The 16,422-nt window shown below is 42.7% G+C and overlaps 1 protein-coding gene across 2 annotated transcripts in view; it reads left to right on the top strand.

The window, feature by feature from the left end:
- Positions 1 to 9,660, top strand: part of WFS1 (wolframin ER transmembrane glycoprotein) — a 29,977-nt gene extending 20,317 nt beyond the window's left edge. For both annotated transcript variants that reach the window (XM_054172288.1, XM_054172289.1), the window contains exons 5-8: positions 499 to 669; positions 1,313 to 1,393; positions 5,309 to 5,454; positions 6,973 to 9,660. In XM_054172288.1, coding sequence (XP_054028263.1) covers positions 499 to 669; positions 1,313 to 1,393; positions 5,309 to 5,454; positions 6,973 to 8,781 — 2,207 coding nt within the window. In that variant the 3' untranslated portion in view covers positions 8,782 to 9,660. The remainder of the gene's footprint in view (positions 1 to 498; positions 670 to 1,312; positions 1,394 to 5,308; positions 5,455 to 6,972) is intronic.
- The last annotated feature ends 6,762 nt before the right edge of the window (positions 9,661 to 16,422 follow it).

The following is a 16,422-nucleotide window of genomic DNA, read 5'->3' as shown; positions in this document are numbered from 1 at the left end:
ATCTGCTGTTGTTTTACTCATGCCCCTCTCCAACCTCCCTCCTAATTGGTCTTTTCTCAGAGGCTTCTCCCACTTTAAGCTTCACATCTTCCTTCATGTTACTTCCCACGCTTGGAGTGGTCTCCTCTCACCTACCATCTATCTGAAGTCTTAAATACAGAAAAGAAATGGAACAAATCCACAACTTTCATGAAATCCTTGCTGCCTTTTACATGCCATCCATGTACCAACTTTTGCCTGAAAAAGTTGAAGCAAGACTTAAGGGTAATGCATGTCACACACAGTCTTTGAAGCACGGTTTATACTTAAGGGAAGTGATTAGATTTTGATGAGAGGAGGGCACAGAAAGGCATTTCAGTGATTTTACATATAGGTGGTCAAGACTGAATGAAACTTGAAAAGTTTCAGATGAAACTGAGTAAAAATAAATTGTGGGCAAAGCTGTTATTTCTGTGTGGTGTGGGATAACAATGTGTAATATATTTTTCTTTTCTTAAGGCATCACTTCTGAAAATGAGCAAGAAGTGAGAAAGTTATCATCTGAGACTGACTTGGAGAGAGCTGTGAGGAAAGCTGCCTTGGTCATGTATTGGAAATTAAACCCAAAAAAGAAGAAACAATTAGCAGTGTCTGAACTACTGGAAAACGTTGGGCAAGTTGACAATGAAGGTTTGTTTTATGAACTGATTCATGTATTGGTAACACTTAGACATACAGGCAGAATACAGCTAGAAATCTAAAAGGCTTTATAAACAGTCAGGCCTGGGATAACAGTAAATATGATCTGCTTCAGAAAAAAAAAGAACTCTTAAAGACTCTAATTCTTTTAATAACTGTGTTCTCTAGACCAGTATTGTTCAAAAATGCCTGGCAGCTTCTGCTGTAGGCTGTGACTCAGTTAAACATTTAGTCAAGTGACCAAGTATTAAAGAGGAATTTGGTGCTTGCTGTCCTTGGAAAAGAAATCTCTTACGACTTTGCAGTAGGATTTTTCTAGTTGTTATTATTTTGGGGTTTATCTTTTTCTAAGCAGTCATCCTGATAATTCAATTTGCAAAACCAGCCTTTTAGACACGTGGTTCATTGCCATTACAGCAGTATGTGTTAGCTGTGTCAATACTGTTCCCCTTTCTAATACAGTCAGAGGAACGCAGAAGGCTCTTTAGCCACCTGTTTATGTGTCTACTTGTCTTTTCCTGGCTTGGAGGAAATACTGTTCTCCAAATACTGCAGCTTGAAGCACATTCCAGTTATTCTTCAATCACTTTAATTGACTGCTTTGACTTTCCATAAACTTCTATTATTGAACTAGATGGTGAGAAGCAGCCTGGCCCGGTCCCAAAGTCTGTGCAGAAGCAGAGGAGAATGCTGGAGCGCTTAGTGAGCAGCGAATGTGAGTGCCCAGTGCTGCTTTCAATCTTTGCCTGTGGTTTTGGTTTCTGTTTTATTTTGCTGAGCAATTTTGTGCTGCAAGGGGAAGAACATACAACAAGTTTGGATTGCTGTTAACTGATGGTATCAATTTATTATATGTGCAAGGTAAATAACAGAACTCACAGAAGGCCATCGCCATTAGTCACCTGAACAGTAATTAGTGTACTAATGAGTGCCATTTGTTAATTTGATAATCTTACCCTTTCAGCACTTAAAGGCTATTCAGCAAAAAAAAATAATGTTTTGCACTTTGATTAATTTTGTTGTAGTTCTAAACTGTAATAAGCTTTCTGATTACAGCAGGGGAATTAATTATGCAACAATTTAATGCAGACAGATCCTTCATTCTATTTGTCTTGCTTCTGTTTGCCTTTCCCTTATGATTAATGTTTGTCTTTTTCTATTTGTTTAGGAATTGATATGGGAAAGATGCACCATGATATTTCTTCATAACTCAGGAGGATGTAGTTCGTGTAGTAGGAAGGAGCATACCACTCAACACACATAGGGGCAGATTTTTAGGCCCAAATCTGTGTGGTTTGTAAGGTCTGGTGGAGTTGGTAGGCTGGAAGTGAAATCAAGTTCTCCCTAGCCTTTCATACCTAATAAATGCTGATGTGCTGCTGGGCCTTTAGGAGGAAAGCCAAATTGTTAAATGAAGAAAATTAATTGTAAACAATGAAACGTGTAGTTTTTCAACAACATTCTCTAACACATTATTTGATTAGTCATTGTTGGGGAAAATCTCACTTTCTTGAAATAGGTCATGTGAAATAGTGATGTGCAATCCAGATTCGTTCTTGAAGAGCATTTTTAAATGTCACATATGCAGCATATCTTGCTAATACAACTGTAGTTGAGTGTGTGTGGTCTGTGGGTTAGTGAGCCAAACCTGGGGATCAGGCAGGTTTAAACTCCATGAAAGATTAGATTTACATTTCACTAGGTCAGCTTGGCCTTTGCTTTCTGGGATTGTGTTGATTGTGCAGGGGACTTATGAAGATAACATTCCTAAGAGTGGAGTTTAACCACAGAAGTAAAAGAGGAGGAGGGCCACGTGCCTGTGTATATGTGTAAGGGAGGAGCTTGTGGGAGTGTTGCGGGGACCAAGCTCCTGGTCCTATCAAAATTTCCATGACACTAGGTCAGCTGTTCTTGTGATTGTTTGCCACTTCTGGAAGGCCAGAAATAGTCCTCCAAGAATAAGACTGTGATGTTTCATTGTCCAGTCACCATATCATAAGGCAGATGTATGTGAGTTCATTGCAGCTGTGTTGCATTGGAGCTTAATGAATGGTTCCTTCCATCCTTTAGCTGCACTGACCACGTGCTGATAGAGCATGAGTGCAAAGCAAGTAATTTTGTGCTGGATGCTTCAATAATTCAAAGGGTGTCAGAAAAGGACCTGGCAAATTTTCTTTTTATTTATTTCTTTTTTGGGCTTAAATGGCAGATAAAATAACAGGAGAGTAAATGAACCTACATGTAAGCGTAGGCAGAAATTGATGTGCATATTTTTCTTTTCCTACAGTGGCTGGGGGAGGCAGGGGAATTTGTCATAACCACACTGAAGAAAAAAAAAATATGAATAATAAAGTAGAATCTACAACATTAGGCTTTTTATATCAATTTAAGAGACACTTGGCTGACAAAATACTAATAACATTTAAAACCCAAAAAGTTTTCATCACTTAAAGCAGGAGTTAAGCTGTTACCTCTTCTCCAGAGAGCTTTCATCTTTTCATGGGTGAACAAGACAGCTGTTACTCTCTAGAATTTTCTTCTGTGATTCACTGAGTTTCTCCATTTAGCTTATCAGCAGCAGATTCTTCCTTTGGTTTTAAAACACTGCCAGTACTTGGAAGATCATTTTTAAGCCAGATGTGTTTGCTGATATTTGATCTGAGCTGAGGTACAAACAGGAGATCAGAGCTGACATTGTCACTGGGCAGTTGTTGTGTGCCTGGGGGTATACATGTCATTAAACCTGATGGCCATCTATACATAGTAAGGTAGTAACTCTTTCCTTCTCAGGATGTCCCATGGTCTTGTAAAAGTGCTGTTAAAGGGGTTTTTATGAGGTTCTAACGATGTCTACTTGCCGATTCCACACCAAGAAGGCTGTCTTACTACTCTATATTTTGTCCCAATAGGACAATAAATGTAGAATGGATCTAAGAAAGAAGTTCTTCAGTATAAGGGTGGATTGTGTAGGGAGGTTGTGGATGCCTCATCCCTGGAGGTGGTGAAGGCCAGGCAGGATGAGGCCTTGAGCAGCTGGGTCTAGTTGAGAGAGGTCCCTGCTTATGGTAGGGAGGTTGGCGTAGATGATCTGAAAACTCAACCTAAGCCATTCTATGACACGCTTGTTATTAGGCTTGATCTGAACCCCACCAAGACTGCTAAGGAGTTTTGCTTATTTCTTTGTGCAGGCAATGTTGCTTTGCAGTCTGTGAATCATAAGAATAGTCAGCAAAAATAAATCCATCCTTTCTTCTTGAAAGGCATGCCAGATGGTGTTTTGTGGGACATACAGGTTCATGTAGTGAAGGGAGGGGGAATTAAAAGGCCAAGCAAGAGGCAACATCCATGTTGTGAAATTAAAGCAAAAGCTACATGGCAAGCTGCTGTTTTTCTGTTGAACTTTTCACACTCTGTTTCCTATAGCAGATATCTTGCTGAAACTCCCTTATTTTGTTCTGTATCTAGAGTGTTTTCAGTGTAAAATGCTAACATATTTATATATCATTTCTATAAATGCAGCATTGAAAAAAAATAATAATTAATAGGCTGAAACCCACTAATCCTCCAGTTTTAAATTTAGTGAAACAGTTCAGTTTTCTGTCTCTATAAAATCTCGAACTAGTATTAAGCAGCCCAGCTTTCATATCTTTGTATCAGCTGACTAGCTAAACTTACTGTGTAGGAGATGTGTTACAGATTTTTGTCATTCAAAAGTCTTTCTCATCCACAGCAGTGTCATTTCCTTTAGTGTGTGGAAAAAAATTGCAGTTAATTATCCTTCTTTACAAATGGCATCAAGCTTGTCTGCCATAGAAACCAGCTAATCCATGCTAATGTAGGGAGCTTGCTGTGAGAAGTTTGAAGCAGTGTATAAGTCATCTTCTGCCTTGCAGCATCCCTTGAGTTTTCAGAAGTAATCTCTTGCCTCTCTTCTACTCAAAGGAACAAATAAGGAACTTCCCAGGACTGTGATAAATTTTGTCTCTGTACAGCTGAGTATATCTGATTGGTGCCTGTAGCTGATACAGTCTGGGGGAGGTCCTTTGTATAGCCACACAGCTTATTAAGTGAATACACTCTAATCTGTATTGAGTCTTGCAGACTTTAATATTTGGACGTTTCCCATAATAATGCCTGTGGCTTCTGAACGCAGGAGGATGCCTGTTGAATGCCAAACCAGAAGTTGCTTTTTTGGTTCATAGCATACAGATCATTCATTACTACTCCTGTACCTTCAGTGTGGCTGTAGTTAAAGATTACTCTCAAGAAGTTGCCAAAGATAAAACAGCTTATGATTTAAAACTCTCTGACCCAAGCCAGTGTAGTCTTTTTCCTTGGAATACTTGGCAGATGAGCTCTGCATTCACTCACTCTGTTCTCCTGCATAATAAACTTACCTGTTGGTCTGACAAGATTTAGAGTAGTTATATGCTGCTGGCACAAGCAGCTTCTTGTTTTCAGCCCAGAACTGAGAACAAGTTGCATGGTGAGCTTGTGTTGTCAGTAGTTCCGTTTTTGAAGCCCAGAGTAGACCTTCCTTAAAGCAGGAAAGAAAATTCCTGTTCCAACTCTTAATCAGTACAGTGTTGCAGTGACACTATTTACTCAAAGTCTTCTTTTTATCTTTTAGCTAAAAAATTCATTGCTTTGGATGACTTTGTTGAAATTACCAAGAAGTATGCAAAGGGAATCATCCCATCCAACCTATTTGTGCATGAAGAGGAAGATGAGGAACTGGCAGGGAAGACTCCTGAAGAGTTACCCCTGCGACTGAAGGTAAAAAGGCAACAGCAAACAGGTTGTTGAAGGGTTCTTAACTTACACATTTCAGATAGGCAGAGCTCACTTGCACATCACTCTCAAACCTGATGTTTTGTCTATAAATGTCAGTTCAAAAATCATTGCCACATTTTCTTCTTTGGACTTGCCTTCATCTGTGTGTTTATAGTTTCATATATGTGAGTCATATTTAAGAGAAAGGGATAATGCATCTTCTGTGGAAGATGGCAATCTGCCTTCATTACATCTCAGCCAGGATTTAAATGTCCCTGTCATAGCTGCCATATTTTTATTACAGATGTTATTATATGCTTCATATCTTTCTTGTTTAAACAGGAGCAAGCAAGAGGGAAAAATTATCCATAGCCTTGAGGTGTGAAAAGATTCCATTAGAAAGGAACTCAAGAGTGGTAGAACTGGCTTTTAGGAGTCTTCTGTGCTAATACTTCTCTAGATAGTGAAAGAAGGGAAAATTAAGGTGCATGCACTCAGTGTTGGTATAAATTTCAAGCAAGATAGGGGGTTTCTAGCTGCTGATGTGAGAGGTTTTGTTGTACTTGTCATTTTGCTATCACATAGGTAGGAGTGGGGGGAAAAGGAGGGGTGAGGGGTATCTCTCTGTTCTTTTGAATAGTGTTCTGAGAGATGCACTTACAAAGAATGACAGGGATGCCTTCGATGGTAATAGGGAATGGGAATAGACTACACCTCTTTATTGATCCTATATAAAGTGTGTGGTTGGTCATAGGGAGAGGATTCAATCCAGCAATTCCTCTGTTGGAGTTAGATGATTTCTGAGGTCCTTTCCAACCTATGTCATTCCATGATTGATTCATTGTCTGGTTACTGTGCTGGAGAATGCCACATAAGACAGAATTTGAAGATCCTGAACAGTTACTTTTGGGGAGTTAAAAGTATCCCTAAACATATAGTAATTATAGTTAAAGATGTTTCTGCTCCTTTCAAACCAGATTTTGACAGCTGCACCCCTAGGTATCTGGAGAGAATTGTTCTAAAGATAAACCCCAGCTGTAAAGATCTCCTGTAAGTGCACATGAATTATGTGCACCATTTTCTGCAGTGTGTGTGCTTCTCAGAATGTACAGCACAGTCCTGCTAGAACAGTGCCAGAGTTAAATGCTTTAAAGCTACACTACTCACAGCTTAGGTAATGACTTAAGATAGTGCAGGACTGCAGCCACATAGTTTATCTTCGGTATGAAGTTAGCAGAGCAGAATATTTGACTAGGAAGCCATTTAATTATAGGTGTCAAAGGTAATGAAATACATCTTTCCTGAAATCAAAATCGCCCCTGAGCTGCATCTGACTGAATTAATCAGAACAGAGCCAATAATCTCAGACACAGTAATCTCATTTTATCAGCAGCATTGGTCTGAAATATAAATCTTTTCATGGCAGTTGATCTTAGACATCTGACTGCTTCAGCTGAGAGCATCTGTGATGTAAAGATACAAAACTGCTGCTAAATAAAATGCCTCTTTCTCTCTTTGCAGGTTGTAAAATACCCACTCCATGCCATTATGGAAATCAAGGAATACCTTATAGATCTGGCATCCAAGGCGGGAATGCACTGGCTCTCTACCATCGTTCCAACACACCATATCAATGCTCTCATCTTCTTCTTCATCATCAGTAATCTGACAATTGATTTTTTTGCCTTCATTATTCCATTAGTCATATTCTACTTGTCCTTCATTTCTATGGTGATTTGCACGCTGAAGGTTTTTCAGGACAGCAAGGCCTGGGAGAACTTCCGCACTCTGACCGACCTGCTGCTTCGTTTCGAACCAAACCTAGATGTTGAACAAGCTGAGGTCAACTTTGGATGGAATCACTTAGAGCCATACATTTATTTTTTGGTCTCGGTGTTCTTTGTCATTTTTTCCTTCCCCATAGCAAGCAAAGACTGTATACCATGTTCAGAGCTAGCTACCATCTCAGTTTTCTTCACAGTGACAAGCTACATGAGTTTAAGCACATGTGCAGAACCTTACACACGGAGAGCACTGGTGACTGAGATAGCTGCAGGGTGCTTATCCCTGTTGCAGGTATTACCTGGGAATTTTGGCTACTTGAAATTCTTGGGTAAAACCTTCTTTACAGTTCCTGTAGGCCATTTCTTTGTGATGAATGTAAGCATCCCATGCCTTCTGTTTCTGTATTTGTTCTATCTTTTCTTTAGAATGGCACAACTACGGAATTTTAAAGGCACCTACTGCTACCTGGTCCCATACCTGGTCTGCTTTATGTGGTGTGAACTGTCTGTGGTCATTCTGCAGGAGTCCTCTGGCATTGGGCTCGTTCGGGCTTCCATCGGTTACTTTCTGTTCCTCTTCGCGCTCCCAGTGCTGGGTGTGGGCGTTGCACTGATGTGTCTCATCCATTTCATTAAGTGGTTCTTGTCTCTGGAGCTCATGAAGATTGTAGTGACTCTGGTTTTGTGTACTGTGCCCTTGCTCTTCCGATGGTGGACGAAAGTGAACTTCTCTGTGGTTGACGTGGTCAAATCCCTCACTCGAAGCTCGATCGTGAAACTCATTCTGGTGTGGATTACCGCCGTGGTGTTGTTCTGTTGGTTCTATGTGTATCGCTCGGAGGGGATGAAAGTCTACAACTCCACCTTGACGTGGAACCAGTATGCCTTCCTCTGTGGACCCCGCTCCTGGAAGGAGACCAACATGGCACGTACTCAGATTCTGTGTAGCCACCTGGAAGGACACAGAGTGACGTGGACTGGGCGGTTCAAATACGTGCGGGTGACTGAGATCGACAATAGTGCAGAATCTGCAATACATATGCTTCCTCATTTTATTGGGGATTGGATGAGATGCTTGTATGGTGAGACATACCCCCTCTGTGACCCCAAAAATGTTACACTGGAGGAGGAAGAATTGTGTCGGCTCAAGTATCTGACAAAGCACAGCTGCCACATGAAAATGTTTGATCGATACAAATTTGAGATAACCGTGGGCATGCCTTTCAGCAGCAAAAATGGAAGCAAGCCTATAGAGGAGGATGATATAACCAAAGATATTGTGCTGAAAGCAAGCAATGAGTTCAAAAAAGTGCTGTTGAACTTGAGGCAAGGAAGTATAATTGAATTCAGCACTATTCTGGAGGGTCGTCTTGGCAGTAAATGGCCTGTCTTTGAACTGAAAGCAATCACTTGCTTGAATTGCATGTCTAAACTCCTACCTGCAGGGAGGCATGTGAAAATAGAGCATGACTGGAGGAGCACAGTGCATAAAGCCATTAAATTTGCTTTTGATTTTTTCTTCTTCCCATTCCTGTCAGCTGCATAATGAGCTCTTGTGTTGGTTCAATGGTATCTTCAGTGTGTGCTGCATTTACACTACCAAAGGTTTGGCTTCTTTAAAGGTTAAAAAAAAAGCCAAACAAAAAAAACCACCCCACCTCTCTGCAGCAGTGCTCCAAATGTGTGGTGACGTAGAGCATCGAGTTTTGTAAGTGTACCCTCTGTACCCTGACCTTACACCCTGTATGACTGAAGTCATCTATGCTGGTTCAAGATTATAAATGAATGCAGGGGATTGCTGCTGACTAATTGCATGGAGACTCTCTTGTCCACAGTGGATAGGTATTTGCCTTTGGTACAACACTAGATGCTTCACTTGATGTCAAAAGCACTTTACTCTTTAAATATTTCCAACCTGCCCATTAGTATTTTCACAGGAGTGATTTAGAGTAGGTAGCTGACAAGAGCTTATGTTGCCTGTATTGCTTGTATTTATTTGGTATTTCCTAGGAAAAAAAGTGATCTTGTAGTCAGTACATGGTGGTGATGTCTGCATACCGAATTCAGTGTTTCACTGTTTATCTATAAGATAGTGACTGATCCTTTTTGAAAGGGCACACCATTTCACACCCCAGCAAGGCTGTATAAAGCCCTCCAGCTTCCTTTATTTTGCATTAATATTCTGTACAAAACTTGCTGTTTGTTTTGACTGGTGATGAGAGCTACATACCTATGACACTAAGGTGTGATCCATGCTGGCGTGTAAAGGAGAAGCACAGGGTAAGGCTGGTATTGAGGTGATACCAGTAACAGGCAAGCCAAAGCAACTGAAAGTCTACAGCAGAAACTGAAGCAGAGTGTTTGTTTAATGATTTGTATTGTGCAAATAAACATAAAATGCAAACTTGAACTGGATGGGTACAACATTTGTTCATTTCACTTGGACATGGGGAGCAGCCGTTTGTGTTGTGCTGGTAACAGCTTTCCCTGAAAGGTGCAGTTCTGAAAGTTTGAGTACCTCACCCCAGCACATTGTAAAGTTGTATTTAACATTATTTAGAGCTGTCAGTAGACTCTGATTACACCAGGTGAAGTTTGTGTAGCTGTGAAATCTACAAGTGCTGCTTGCCTCAGCCTTGACTGTCACTTGCTACCTTTTTTGGTCACTGGGCAACTGTATTTCAAAGATACTTCACTCTTTCCCTGCTCCACAGATCCTGCATTAGATTCTTTTTTGCCTTTACACCGAAGGTGGGACAAAGTGGTATCAGTGAGAACTTTTGATAGAGAAGGCACATTCTGGGGGAAAAGGGAGGTGTTTGGATGCACTCCAACTATGAGAACCCTTCTGAACATCACCCTGCGCTGCAGCTGGGACAAAACCCAAAGTCACCTATGGCCATGCTGCCCAACTCCCAGGCAGTGAGCCAAGCCTGCTGTTGCAGAAGCCTCTACCATCCAAAGCCATATAGTTGTGCTTGAGCCTATCAGAAAAAAAATCTATGAAGTAGGATCATGTCTTCTGGGTGGTTTTGGTTTTGACATCTGTCAATCATGAATCTTTCTTCCTGAGGAAAATAAATGATCTAAGGTAACAGGTGAATAAATGTTTTGCTTATCTGGTCCCATTTTGGCTGGAAATAGAATAGAATTAACCAGGCTGGAAAAGACCTTTGAGCTCATCAAGTCTGACCTATCATCCAACACTATTTAATCAACTCAACCATGGCACCAAGCACCCCATCCACTCTCATCCTAAACCCCTCCAGTGGTGGTGACTCCACCACCTCCCTGGGCAGCACATTCCAATGGCCAATCTTTCTGTGAAGAACTTCCTCACATCCAGCCTAAACCTCCCCTGGTGCAGCCTGAGACTGTGTCCCCTTGTTCTGGTGCTGGTTGCCTGGGAGAAGAGACCAACCCCCTCCTGGCTACAACCTCCCTTCAGGTATTTGTAGACAGCAATGAAGTCTGCCCTGGGCCTCCTCCAGGCTAAGCAACCCCAGCTCCCTCAGCCTCTCCTCACAGGGCTGTGCTCCAAACCCCTCCCCAGCTTTGTTGCCCTTCTCTGGACATGTTCCAGCAAGTCAACATCTTTCCTAAACTGAGGGGCCCAGAACTGGACACAGGACTCAAGGTGTGGCCTAACCAGTGCTGAGTACAGGGGCAGAATGACTTCCCTGCTCCTGCTGACCACACTATTCTTGATGCATGCCAGGGTGCCATTTGCCTTCTTGGCCACCTGGGCACACTGCTGGCTCATGTTCACCTTACTATCAACCAGTACCCCCAGGTCCCTCTCTACCTGGCCGCTCTCCAGCCACTCTGATCCCAGCCTGTAGCACTGCACAGGGTTGTTGTGGCCAATGTGTAGTCCAATGCCCTTGGACTGTGCCCATCTGTCCAGCCTGTCAAGGTCCCTCTGCAGAGCTCTCCTGCCCCCTAACAGATCAACACCCACCCCCAGCTTGGTGTCATCTGCAAATTTACTGATGAGGGACTCAATACCCTCATCCAGATCATCAATAAAGATATTGAACCCAAATTTTGCCCTTTCTTCCCTTTCTGTCTGAACACTCATAGGCTCTTCCTAAATATCTAAAGAATTTCTTCCTAGCTCTGAAATGTCAGCAGAAAAAATGCAGAATTTGTTCCTTTTTATAAACACAATTTTGAAACTTCCTATGTTTGTCAGGAGAAAAAAAGGCAGCAGTTTTGGTATTCAGAACTGTTGAGAAATGTTCTGGTTTTAGCTGTTACTCTTTGCATATCCTGAAAGGGACAAGTTGAGTGAAGCTGGATTTGGGAAGTCTTGCAAGAAAAGGGAGAATATTTTACTGATTTTGGAAAGAGTTGCCTTGCAAGACGAGACAAAGGGGTTAATCCAGGTACCTTGCTTCCCATCTGTAACAATGTTGTTATGAAACTTGCCTCCAATAAATCTGAGACTTCTAGTTTGACCTTTTCTGAGGGAATTATTAGGGGATATTGGTCTATAACCATTATTGTATTTGCAAACTTCAAATTATTAGCTAAAGCTCTCTAGTTTCTTGGAGGAGGGGAGCTCCTTCAAGGATATTGATACCGATAGTGATCAGATTCCAAGTCATACCATCCCCCTTTAAGCACTGATGTGATAAAGAACCCCTAAATTAGCTAGATCCTGGAAGAAATGTGTGTACTCTGCAATGGCAGGTTGATGGGAGTTTGTCAGATGCTTCTTCCCAACAGAGGTGGAAAGCTTTGAACGTTAGCACATAGGATGTCATTTTCAGCTCTTGTGTGTATCTGAAAGGGAAAGAGGAGGTAAATTTGGCTTCAAGACCATGAAATAACACCCTTTAATGCTAGTTCTCAAGTGTTCCTTCATGATGCTTTTAAAATTTTATGGAAAAAGAGAATACATTAGTGGTAGCATGATGGATGGGTGCTCCATTTTCTTGTCGGTCTAGTGCTCTGCATTTTGAAACCCTTAGCAAATAACTTTCTTCTTTCTCAGTCCTATCTTAGCTGAGAAGCACAAAATTGCTAATACTGAAGCAATTGCAGTTCAAGGCAAGGTGTGCTTCTATCCACATCTTGCAAGCAAGCAGACCACAAGATAACTCTGTTCCTCTCATGTGCCACAGCTCAATATTTGAAACCAGACCATCTTCCAGACTGGAAAGGAGACAGACAGAATGCGGCAGCTGCTGATAATTATTCAATTAATCCTACATTTATTATTCTCTTACTCAGTTTTGATGTGATAAATTGCAAACAGTTCCAAAGATAGGTGCCCTTTCTCTAGGCAGATAATTCCTTATTTTGAATTAGTATTAATTAGCTGAAGAGGAGGAGGAGGATATTACATGGCTATTGACACATCTAAATTGAGTTCAGCTGTTCTTCCGTAAGCTTAGCTTTAAATTCTGTATGTTCTAAATGCTAGAGTAAATATTCATTATTTTAATTTCATCCTGACAGTAACATGCAAAAGCACTGCTTGTTCTCCAAACTGGTACATTCTTCCATAAGAAAACCAACAAAACACATATAGAAAATCTGAATAATGCAAGAGCCTAATGACTAACAGCCTCTTGCAGTACGCAAGAATGTGAAGAGTTTATACTTTGCCTTTTGCCCAGTTCTTTCAGAGGAGGCATTGCATGGCTTTATGGCTTTATTGCCTAGAACTTACTGCTCTTAATTAATAGCAAACAGCTATTATCAGTTATAAACTGGCTCTTTTTTTGGTGATACAGAGTAATCAGATACTGTTGGGGTAGCACAGTGCTTCCTTACATTCCTGCGTGGCTGGGGAACTCGAGCCTTTGATATAAAATGCTATGCTACCTTCCAGGGCAAACCCATGTCTGTCTGCCTTTTGGCTTCTCCATTCCCACTGAAAAAGGCAAAAGAAGTTTGAAGTTTGTGAGTACTTAATGATTTTGACACCCATTGCACCTTTCAGGGTAAGGGCTGTGTTCAGTATGAAAAGCCGCAGTGAGGTGACAGCAGCTCCCGCCCAGGACAGCAAAGTGTTTTAACAGAGATGGGTTGTTCAGGGCATCCCTAATACTCATAGAAGATGCTAGGCTATATTGCACCATCTGGAGGTCTCTGATCCTGGCCAGGAGCCCTGTTGCACATGTGGGGATTTAGCATGGGCTGCCTGAAAGTTAGGGAACATGGGGGAGTAGGAAGTAGCTTAACGACTGCATAATGAAGGCTGTTTGCTGGTTAAAAGCCCCCAAACCCGCCCACAGCAGGGGTGTGTGTGTGTGTGTGTGCAAGCAGACGATCCTTAAGGTCCCTTCTACCCTTTCAGAGTCCATGAGGTTAACAGCACCAAAGCTAGGGAGAAAAGCTTTTGTGGAAGGACTGGCAATTTGCCTCAAATGGAGACAGCACACACTGAGAGCTCTTACTCTGCAGACTCTGGAGCTGTGGGGTGCTTGCACCCTCTCCTCTGCCACAAACCATTTGCATCCTTCATAGCTTCATCTGAGGCACAAGGTGGGCAATTTACAGCCTGTGCTGCACCTCCTGTGGTTCCAGATGAGTTCCTGTGGTGCTGCCAGCGCCTCTGCTCTGATCCCCACTCTCCTGACAGGTGACATTTCTTAACCTTGGTCCTGATTCTTACAATTACATGTTTTTAAGTTTTAATAGAAAGTGCTATGGGCTGAAAACCAAACTTGGTTGAAAATACTTTCATTTTGTAGCCAAGTTTGTAGCTTCATTTTGATTGGCATTTCATTAGTTATGAGGCTGGATTAGTCATGTTGGTGACATCTGCATTGGCTTGATGGAGATGTCAATGAATGATGTACAAAGGTAATTAAGGATTTGCATTTCCAGTCTTAATTATTGAGAGTGATTTAGCTCTCATCTGCAGTTTGATGTAGGATGCCAAAAGCATCACAGTACAAGTCATCAACTGTTGATGAGCTACACTTGTTCAGTATGTTCTTTAAACAGAGAATACAGTCCTAGGGAGTCTGGCTACTGCTGTCCTCACTCAGGCCACTGCCTAACAGAATCACAGAAGTAACCAGGTTGGAAAAGACCTTCAAGATCATCAAGTCCAACATATCACCCAACACCATCTAATCAACTAAACCATAGCACTAAGTGCCTCATCCAGTCTTATTTTAAGCACTTCCAGGGGCAGTGACTCCACCACTTCCCTGGGCAGCCCATTCCAATGGCCAATCAATCTTTCTGTGAAGAATTTTTCTAACATCCAGCCTAAACTCCAAAACTGCTTTAGAATCATAGAATTGTTGGGGTTGGAGGGGACCTCAAGGATCATCTAGTTCCAAACTCTGTGCTATATGGGCAGGGACCCCTCACACTAGATCAGGTTGCTCAGAGCCACATCCAGCCTGGCCTTGAAAACCCCCAGGGATGAGGCTTGTGTGCTTGTTCGCTTGTTTGTTACCACCTCCCTGGGCAAACTGTTCCAGTGTCTCACCACCCTCATGGTGAAGAACCTCCTCCCGATGTCCAATCTGAATTTATCCATCTCTATTTTTTTTCTCCCATTGCCCCTAGTCCTGTCATTACCTGACACCCCCAAAGTCCCTCACCTGCCCCATTTTCCCGCCTTTTTCCCCTCAAATCCCAGAGCACCTGGGCTCTGTTGCAGTCTCCTCCCACCCCAGGTGTGGCCACTTGGCCCTCCCCACCCACTCCCCTATTTAATCCCCCCCAGGAAAGGCAGAAGCCCTAAGCTGAGCCCATCTGGGCTGGAGGATCCTCCTCTCATCACCGGTGAGTGCCCCTGGTGCACACTGGGTGATGGTGGTGGTGACAACAAAGGCCGGGGGGCCTGGTGGCCCCCCGGTATAGCTAGGAACAATGTTGATGACTACTCCACTATCATCCACGGGTGCAGGCTGGCTGGGCCTCTTTGTATGGAATAGAATAGAATAAACCACGATGGAAGAGACCTTCATCACGTCCAACCTATCAACCAATCCAACCCACCTAAACAACTAAACCGTGGCACCAAGCACCCCATCAAGTCTCCTCCTGAACACCTCCAGAGCCTCCTTAGTGGGGTGAGCTCCTCTGGGTGGTGTCTTGGCTGGTGTGTTTCATAAGCCTGCAGGGAGCACACTTGCGCAACCTCTGTGTGCTTGTTTGCTTCATCAGCGCAGTACTTCTTTTAAGGGAATGGTACTTTCCGTCCTGGCACGGGATACCAACGTGTCCATTTGCTGGGGCGCTTTGGTCACCGGGGCGCTTTGGCTTCTGTGCCACCAGATGGCGCTCCAGGCTCGCGCTGCAGCTCCTTTCCCCCTGCTGCTGTCTCCAGAGGGCACCGCCAAGGAACAAAAGAATCGGATTCTGGTTTTACTCCATTTCTGAGGGGAAATCCAGTTAGAAAAACCTTTTATGACTAACAAATAGCCACTTCTAGATCAAATTTCCCAACAGTTACAAACGGCGAGCAAAGTCATCACTGCACAGTGTATCGGCCAACCAAGAATATGAAAGTGGAGGGGGGGGGGGAAGAAGCTCTTTTTCTTTGTGCTAAAATACTGTGCAGTGATAAACTAACAGTATCAAAGCATGAGGCACTTGTGAAATGTCGCGTCTGCCTGCTCTGCAGCTCAGCACCTTTTTGATGCAGTTCCTGCCTCTAATATCTTTAAACAGAAATCTGACAGCATTGATCTGCATTGTGTGTGCTTATCAGAGCTGAAACCCTTCTATTAACTTTCTGTTGCCTGAAGAATAAGAAAGGGAGAAAACCTGAGGGAGCCTTCAGTTAAAACTTTGGTAGATGATGTGCTTCTTTTAAGGGCACCTCCAGCTGCAGCTCCTGCTTAACATCTCCACGCACTATAAATAGATGCGTAGAATTGGGGAAAGCAGAAAGGTCATGCCAAGATCATGCACCAGGTGAAGGCTGACAGAAGCTCTGAAAGTCTGAGTTCTCATCTTTTGCAAATCAAACAGAGAGGTGGCAGCAGGTTGTTAGAGAGGTTTTGCTCTCTTTTTGAGGATGGCAGGATTTTTCTGCGTTAATGGCAAGCCTGGCATAAGAAAGGGCCTTGCAATTATTGCTGTTAACCACAGGAGACAGCAGTGCTTGACAGCAGGAGCTGTGTCACACTAAATTAGAAAGGGCTTGAACCAAGCCAAAAGACCCTGTAATGGCTCCAGCAATCAGAGTGCACTGCTCTCAGTGTTG

Source organism: Dryobates pubescens, chromosome 23, assembly GCF_014839835.1.
Source record: "Dryobates pubescens isolate bDryPub1 chromosome 23, bDryPub1.pri, whole genome shotgun sequence".
In the NCBI taxonomy this organism is placed as follows: domain Eukaryota; kingdom Metazoa; phylum Chordata; class Aves; order Piciformes; family Picidae; genus Dryobates; species Dryobates pubescens.
This window is presented reverse-complemented; position numbering and strand designations above follow the sequence as displayed.